Genomic DNA, 8,692 nt, shown 5'->3' with positions numbered 1-8,692 from the left:
TGCAGCAGCACAGGTAGAGGTGATGTGCTTCTACACTTACGTCATATCTAGCTGTGTTTGGACACATATTAAACCAGCTGCCCGAGTACAAAAGCTCTATTTAGGACATACATTTTCCTGGTTTTCAGTCCAAACTCTGTAACTTGATGGCCTACTGCATGCAAATTACACTTTACTGCAGACATAGATTTGACTATAACCATGTCAGTTTTTTTCAGTCATTTTAAATAAAAATCAAACAATAACCGAACACATTTGAAATCATTACAAGATTAGATATTAGAGAACTCCCCATCCCCATATTAAAAATAACCTGCATGAATTTTTTCTGAACCATGGAATTATTTCTGAGAAGCAGCCTTATTCACAAATTATGCAGAGAAATGTGCTTTTGCTCAGTCATCTTTAGTGTAGTACGGCCACCTGGTGGCTTCTCTTTGAAATTACATTATATAAAGTTATAGAATGTATAATAATGAAGGGAATTATTATGTTTACATTTTAAAACGTTATTTGGAGACATGTATAACCTTATCTTTTTAAATACTAGAATATATTTATATGTGAAATGTACCGAAATTGCGTATTTTTGTGTTTTTATTCTAAAGTAAAATAAGGATTTCCAACGCTTTGAGTGACTGTACGATGCTTAATGTAACTGATTGGAGGCGCTATTTCATCACAGACCACATCCCTTCCTTGTACAGCCGATTTTAGAAAATAACTTGATAAAATTATGGAGTTCAATGCGATACTATTACTGTACATTTCCCATCCTGTAATCAGCGCTACTATAGACTCCTGAAAAAAAAATGATTAAATGATTCGTTGTCGGCAGGATTCGAACCTGCGCGGGGAGACCCCAATGGATTTCTAGTCCATCGCCTTAACCACTCGGCCACGACAACACATGCATCACTGTAAGACGTGACCGTTTTGGAACACGTGGTCAGGATGTGCCGTCACGTGATAATTTGGCTACCACCCCTTTTGCTTCGCGACATTTATTAAGGTCCAACAGAGCGGTTGCGAAAATTATACCACGCATCGATGGCTCACGTACGACGGAGTATTAGGGCCATACATGAAGAGAAAAAATATTTTTGCCATGACGAGATTAAACTCAACATTTCGAGAATAAAGTTAAAATGTCATGTTGAGTTTAATCTCGCCCTGTCGACTTTAAACTCGCCATTTCGAGAATAAAGTTGAAATGTCATGTTGAGTTTAATCTCGACGTGTCGACAATAAAGTTTAAATTAGTTCAAGAGAGCCAACCGCTGCACAGGATACATGCACAGAATCCTATACAGTTGCAGCACGTCAAAGACTACCTTCACTCTTAAAACGCAGACTGCAGCTGTGGAGCGCGGTTGCTCTTTTCTCCAAACTTTGGAATGTCGAGATTAAAGTCGCCACGATATATCAACTTTATTCTCGAAATGGCGAGTTTAAAGTCGACACGTCGAGTTTAATCTTGTCATGGCAAAAATATTTTTTCTCTTCATGTGTGGCCGTCGTATACGACGGAGTATTAGGGCCACACATGAAGAGAAAAAATATTTTTGCCATGACGAGATTAAACTCGACATGTCAACTTTAAAGTCGACATGTCGACATTAAACTCAACATTTCGAGAATAAAGTTGAAATGTCATGTTGAGTTTAATCTCTACGTGTCGACTTTAAACTCGCCCTGTCGACTTTAAACTCGCCATTTCGAGAATAAAGTTGATATATCGTGGCGACTTCAATCTCGACATTCCAAAGTTTGGAGAAAAGAGCAACCGCGCTCCACATCTGCAGTCTGCTTTTTATGAGTGAAGGTAGTCTTTGACGTGCTGCAACTGTATAATCATCACAGGAAGCGGTGGCCTACCAATAATAACGTAACGTCTTTCCCTATGCTTACCCAGGCTCGCAGTTCTGAATTTGAGAACATGTCAGTCATTTCAACTTTATTCTCGAAATGGCGAGTTTAAAGTCGACAGGGCGAGTTTAAAGTCGACATGTCGAGTTTAATCTCGTCATGGCAAAAATATTTTTTCTCTTCATGTGTGGCCCTAATACTCCGTCGTAGTCGTAGGCTCACGCCTATGGGCGCTGACTTGATTATATGGCGCCATCTTGGGGCGGTCAGTGTGATGTGTTAAGGAGGCACAGAATCAATTTTAATCAACTTAAACTCGCTGTAATTTTCAAGTTTTACTTTACTTTTTTTATTTACTTTAAAATTTAGAGTACATTTTAAAGTAAAGTTTTTTGGGTTTTTTTTTTGCTGAAAACAAAGTTAAGAGAATAGAATATTCTGTTAGGATGTTTATATGTTGCTCAGCCACTTATCCATTTTTAGAAATGTTTTTATTACTATACACATATATACAGTACATTCTATATATATGCATACACACACATATGTGTGTATATATATATATATATATATATATACATATACTCTCTCTCCACATATATATATATATATGTTTATATATATACATATGTGTGTGTGTATGTGTACTGTATATGCTGCTTAAACAGTAATGTCTTTCAAAGCTCTGATGCCTTCACAAAATTATCCCTTAAGCCCTGATGTCAACACTCCATTGATTCATACAACAATAAGTCGCATAGTGCTGAGGTATCCTTCTTCTCTAAAAAGCTGGTTAGGGTCGCATTTGATCCCCCCAATAAGGCGCCCGTAAATTCTGTGCCGCAACAGTCAATGTGGGGTCTACTCTTACATGTATGTCTATGGTTGCGTTGACTATGTAAAATCTGTGATTAAATAGTTCCTGTCATTATCTCAATTATGCTAATTATAAATAACAAATTTGTCTTTTCAAAGCTTTTTAATTTTTTGATCAAATATCAGTGATGAAGATTTGCGTTCATGTGAAATTACTTAAACTACAACTATGGTTTCAATTACCCTAAATATTTACTTCCAGAGCCTCACTACTTTCATTAAAAAAATATGAACTCACATAAGCATTTATTCAAATGCTATAAATGGCAAATTATATCCAAAAATGGGAGAAGGTCACATTTAAATGAATTTGATGGCGGCATTTTGTGGTGCCAGATTGCTGGTCATCATCGACCAAGACGTCAAGTCATTTGAGAAGCAGTTGATCTTTTGGTATTTTGTGGACAAAGATGCATTCCAAAGAAAATTGTTTGGAAAAAGTGCAAGTATTGGCATTTTAGGAACAAAAATGACTTATTGATTTGAGAATACAAAGCTGATTTTGCACAGAGGTGATGCAAAAAATTCCATTCTAATATGTGAAACTTTAATGTTTATGGGCTGTAGCATAGCAACCTGGAACTAGCAAGGTTTGTTGACAAATTAAATCTACAGTATACTTCATGACTGTATGATGTGAGAAGTCAAATTGCTTGCTTGTGAAAACGATTTTGGCCAGATTGAAAACAATCTGAGTATTCAACTTCAACCAATGAACTTGTCATGTACTGGATCAGTTCCCAGCTTAGTGTGAACCAGGGGGAAGAGAGTCAGCTCTTCTCTGGCTGCTGTTTGGTGTCTTGGACACAAGAGATTGGGAAAAGGCTGCATAGAAAGATCTGAATCTTAACTACTTTAATACAGATGTTGCTTCTGAAAAGCAAAACAAATCAACATGTTTGTCTATGATGGTAAGAAGGATCATAATCAAAATATCGTGACACAAGTTGTTAGAATGATCAGACTGCCTCTTGGGTGCCTATCTTTGGAAGGGAGCACTGGAAGCACAAAAAATATGATAGATGCTCTTATTTCACCAGGTAATCTGGGAGTCAGTTTTAGATCTGGATCCAATGCAGGAAATGCAAGCACAAGATAATGGATGGATGGATGGATGGATGGATGGATGGATGGATGGATGGATGGATGGATGGATGGATGGATGGATGGTCGACTTTCCTTATACTATGTTGTTAAGCAGTCCATTTTATTGGACAATGAAAGAAAGTAAATAAGAAACAGACCTCAATACTAACACTGATATAAAAAACAATAATGGTTACCAGTAACTTCTAGGACTGTTGTGGCATTAGCCATCTGAATTCTGAGATTAAAGTCTAAATTCTGAGATTAATGTCCGAATACTGAGAAAAAAGTCTGTATACTGAGATGAAAGTCAGAATTCAGAGTTGAAAGTCAGAATTCAGAGATGAAAGTCAGAATTCTGAGATGAAAGTCAGAATTCTGGGATTAAAGTCCGAATACTGAGAAAGAAGTCTGAATGATGAGAAAAAAGTCAGAATTCTGATATTAAAATCTGAATTCTGAGAAAAAAAGTCTGAATTCTGAGATTAAAGTCAGAATTCTGAGATTAAAATCTGAATTCTGAGAAAAAAAGTCTGAATTCTGAGATTAAAGTCCGAATTCTGAGATTAAAGTTCGAATTTTGAGATTAAAGTCCGAATACTGAGAAAGAGGTCAGAATACTGAGATTAAAGTCAGAATTCTGAGAAAAAGGCAGAAATCTGAGATCCATCCATCTTGTCCCAATTGGGGTCACGAGGGGTGCTGGTGCCTATCTCCAGCTGTAAATGGTCGAGAGGTGGGGTACATCCTGGACAGGTCCCCAATCCATCGCAGGACAACCAGGATAAACAACCATTCACACACACACTCACACATAAGGAGAATCTAGAGAAGCCAATTAACCTAACAGTCATGTTGTTGGACTGTGGGAGGAAGCCAGAGTACCCGGAGAGAACCCACGCATGCTCAGGGAGAACAAGCAAACTACATGCAGAAAGACCCCGGGCCGGGAATCGAACCCAGAACCTTCTTGCTGCAAGGCAGCAGTGCTACCCAGTGCGGACTTTAATCTCTGAAATCTGAGATTAAAATCAGAATTGTGAGATTAAAGTCTGAATACTAAGAAAGAAGTCCGAATACTGAGGAAAAAAGTCTAAATTCTGAGATTAAAGTCTGAATTCTGAGATTAAAGTCAGAAATCTGAGATCCATCCATTATCTGACACGCTTGTCCCAATTGGGGTCGCAAGGGGTGCTGGTGCCTATCTCCAGCAGTCAATGGGTGAGAGGCGGGGTACACCCTAGACAGGTTGCCAGTCCATCTCAGGGCAACACAGAGACAAACAGGACAAACAACCATTCACTGACACACTCACACTTAAGAAGAATCTAGAGAAGCCAATTCATGTTTTTGGACTGTGGGAGGAAGCCGGAGTACCCGGAGAGAACCCACGCATGCTCAGGGAGAACATGCAAACTCCATGCAGAAAGACCCCGGGCCAGGAATCGAACCCTGAACCTTCTTGCTGCAAGGCAGCAGTGCTACCCACTGTGGACTTTATTCTCAAAAATCTGAGATTAAAGTCTGAATACTGAGAAAAAAAGTCTGAATTCTGAGATTAAATTCTGAATACTGAGAGAAAAAAGTCTGAATTCTGAGATTAAAGTCTGAATTCTGAGAAAAAAGTCAGAAATCTGAGAAAAAAGTCAGAAATCTGAGATTAAAATCAGAATTCGGACTTTAATCTCAGAAGAATTCTGACTTTTTACTATATTAAACTGAAATAAAAGCCCCTAATCCTCTTCCGTAATTAAAACCCATAAACTAAACGCTTAAACACCACCGATGATGTAAATACAGAAGAAAACGTGAGAATATTTTAGTCGCTGTGACATTTTTGCCACTGAGGAAGAAGCAGCATTCCCACGTGACCCGTGTAGTGAGGCCCTGCTGTTTGTTCAGCCAGAGAGAGGCAGAGAAGAAAAATGGCGGCCCTGGGCGAGCCTGAACGGGACGCCGGGCTAACGTTTTGAGCTTTCAGATTCGAAGGGACGCTGGGGGCTTCAAGGTGCTGCGTTATTTTTTGGGGGGACCAGCTCTGTTCAGCTCTCTAGGGCCACCTTTTTCGCTCGCATTTGCGTTTATGCCGTTTGCACGCAAACCTCTGGATTGTAAAATAATAGATATCGCCTATCATGAGAGGGAAAAGGGGCAGGCCGCCCAAACCGCTACAAACCGACGAAGCATCCCCAGCTACAACCAGGGGTTTGCGACCCAGGAGGAACCTGAAGCCGAAGTTTAGAGACAGCGGGGATGAGGACGCCGATAGCCCGACCAGAGAGCCCCCTAAACCGAGCAGAAAGAGGAAAGCAACGTCAACACGGGGCAGGGGACGAGGCAGAGGCGGCGGTGGGAGAGGAGGCAGAGGTGGTCGGGGTGGAAGGCGGACGGCTGGCCCCAAAACAGTGGTGTACGATGACCACGAGAGCGACGAAGAGGACGATGCTGTGAGTTTACGATCGGAGGAGGACGAGTTTGTCGAGGAGGAACCTCAGTCCGAGGAGGATGAGGCCCTTAAAGAGGATTCCGATTGCCTGGAAGAAGATGTACTGGACGAGGAAGAGGATGATGCCAGTTTCTGCACCGAGAGTAGCTTTCGGAGTCACAGCACTCATGCCAGCACTCCAGGTAAATCATCCCTGACCAAACCTTCACCCCTGGGTGCTGCAAATTGAGCGTGCAGCAATTAAAGCTTGGGTTCAGTGCAGGAAGCTGTGGGGTTATTGTTCAAAATGGAGAATGCAGACTTTATGAAAACAGGCCGCATTGAAGCCCCTGCAGGTGGATCCAAACATCACCTGCCCAGAACAGTCCAACTAGTTTCCATCACCTTGTGTGATCATTAAGTTCACACACTAATTTCCAAAAGAGCCTGAAGGGGTCTGTAGCTTTAGCTGTCAAGCAGGAGCTAACTACTTAGCTTAAAACAAGCTAATGTTAGCATTGGAAGTAGCTCCATAACCTGCTGTGTAACAACTGGTTTAAAAACAAACGGAGCCCAGTTTATACTTTACAAAACCGCAATTTGAAACAAGAACTTAAAATGTTTTATGTTTAACTTAACTATAAAAAAGACAAACAGACACGGCTAACAGCGTTAGCTTAGCTAGCTTGTCTGTCAATTTCTTAATAATTTAACAGCTTTGGTTTGCCATAGAAAGTTTATTTATTAGCTTCACTTTGTAAAGTAGTTACATTTAAAGTATTTAAAGTGAAAGTGTGAAGATTTAATCATCATTAATGATATTTGCTAATTTTGACAACCAGTGCTCTGTATGGAGGAGGCTGCCTCATTCAGTGCTCAAAGTCTGCAAACTATCCTTGCACATGATTTAATTCAATTAAAAATACATTATTAACCACAAAGGATGCACATACATGACAGAATATAACTTATAAGAACTGCTGAGTGAATGATTTAGTTATTCCTTTGTTTGTTTATTATATATTGAAAATCTTCCTAAAAACCTGTGTGTTTGATCCTGCAGGAAAGAAGAAGTTACGGGCACCCCGTCCTCGAACTCCCGTTCTCGAAGATAAGGAAATCCCCCCTCTCGAGCTCCCGGAGGCCTCTGAGGATCTCCTGGTGCCCAGCGAGGAGGTGCTCAACATCAGCTCCATCTACGAGGTGCTGCGGAACTTCAGCACGGTGCTGCGTCTCTCCCCTTTCCGCTTTGAGGACTTCTGCGCTGCATTGGGCGGCCAGGAGCAATGCACCTTAATAGCAGAGACTCATATCTCCCTTTTGAAGGCCATCCTGCGCGAGGAAGACTCCTCCAACACTACTTTTGGCCCTGCAGATCTTAAGGACAGCGTCAACTCCACTCTGTACTTTATCGATGGTATGACGTGGCCTGAGGTTTTACGGGCTTACTGTGAAAGCGACAGAGAGTTCCACCATGTTCTGCCATACCTAGAGACGGACGAATATCCCTGTGGTTCTCTGGAAAGCAAAATCAAGGTGCTACAGTTCTTAGTGGACCAGTTCCTAACTACAAACATTGCCCGGGAGGAGCTGATGTCTGACGGCAGCATGCAGTACGATGACCACTGCCGTGTGTGTCACCGTCTGGGAGACCTGTTGTGCTGTGAGACGTGTTCCGCTGTCTACCATCTGGAGTGTGTTAAACCACCACTGGAAGAGGTTCCAGAGGACGAGTGGCAGTGTGAGGTTTGTGTGGCTCACAAGGTGCCCGGAGTCACAGACTGTGTGACCGAGGTGCAGAAAAACAGGCCCTACATCCGGCAGGAGCCCATCGGATACGATCGCCACCAGAGGAAATATTGGTTCCTAAATCGAAGGATTATTATGTGAGTTAGGCTCATCGCTGCTTATTTAACTTCTTGGGCAACTTCTTTTATCCTGTAGACTCATAACAGTTTGATATCCAAAAAAAGACGGATCCTTTCCTTACCTATGTGAAAAAAGTGACATAAAACTCTGCAGAATACTGAAAAAATAATTTAAAAGAACAAAAGTACTATTGGATTCACTGGTTATCCTTGTTCCAGTTCCTCAGATATAAAGTAGTGTTGTAGGAACTCAACATTTGCTGCATTTATATATTTTATTTTCATTTAATAATTTATAAAAGTAGGTACAAAGTTGCCAGTTTCACCGGTAAAGATGAGAAAAACCTTTAAATTAACCTTTTTTTTTCTTTCTTTGCTAGAAGAACTATAATTGTTGGACCATCCCACACACATCTTAGCTGTTGGAAAACAAAATAAATAGTATTTTTGGTCTCCGTGGCAACCACTAGACACCATTTACAGGCTGAGATATTGTTTAGGAGGGATCCTACCAAGTTAAAGTCGTAGGGAAGTCATATTTAAATGTCAAATCATTCTGGGTTAAACA

At 40.8% G+C, this 8,692-nt stretch overlaps 1 protein-coding gene and 1 non-coding gene across 5 annotated transcripts in view; one reads left to right on the top strand and one right to left on the bottom strand.

Moving 5' to 3' along the window:
• Window positions 1-826: 826 nt before the first annotated feature.
• On the bottom strand, window positions 827-908 carry trnas-aga. Its single transcript has one exon. It is a non-coding gene; the product is annotated as a tRNA-Ser (tRNA).
• A 4,800-nt stretch (window positions 909-5,708) lies between these two features.
• Window positions 5,709-8,692, top strand: part of LOC119797282 (nucleosome-remodeling factor subunit BPTF-like) — a 38,839-nt gene continuing 35,855 nt past the window's right edge. For 2 of the 4 annotated variants that reach the window (XM_038306299.1, XM_038306298.1), the window contains exons 1-2: window positions 5,709-6,459; window positions 7,320-8,142. In XM_038306299.1, the coding sequence (XP_038162227.1) occupies window positions 5,967-6,459; window positions 7,320-8,142 (1,316 nt within the window). In that variant the 5' untranslated portion in view covers window positions 5,709-5,966. The remainder of the gene's footprint in view (window positions 6,460-7,319; window positions 8,143-8,692) is intronic. The other 2 variants (XM_038306301.1, XM_038306300.1) reach the window with 1 other exon arrangement.

This window comes from Cyprinodon tularosa, unplaced genomic scaffold (assembly GCF_016077235.1).
Source record: "Cyprinodon tularosa strain WSP-4 unplaced genomic scaffold, ASM1607723v1 ctg579, whole genome shotgun sequence".
Classification (NCBI taxonomy): Eukaryota; Metazoa; Chordata; class Actinopteri; order Cyprinodontiformes; family Cyprinodontidae; genus Cyprinodon; species Cyprinodon tularosa.
Note: the sequence above shows the minus strand (reverse complement) of the source record. Positions and strands in the feature narration are given on the sequence as shown.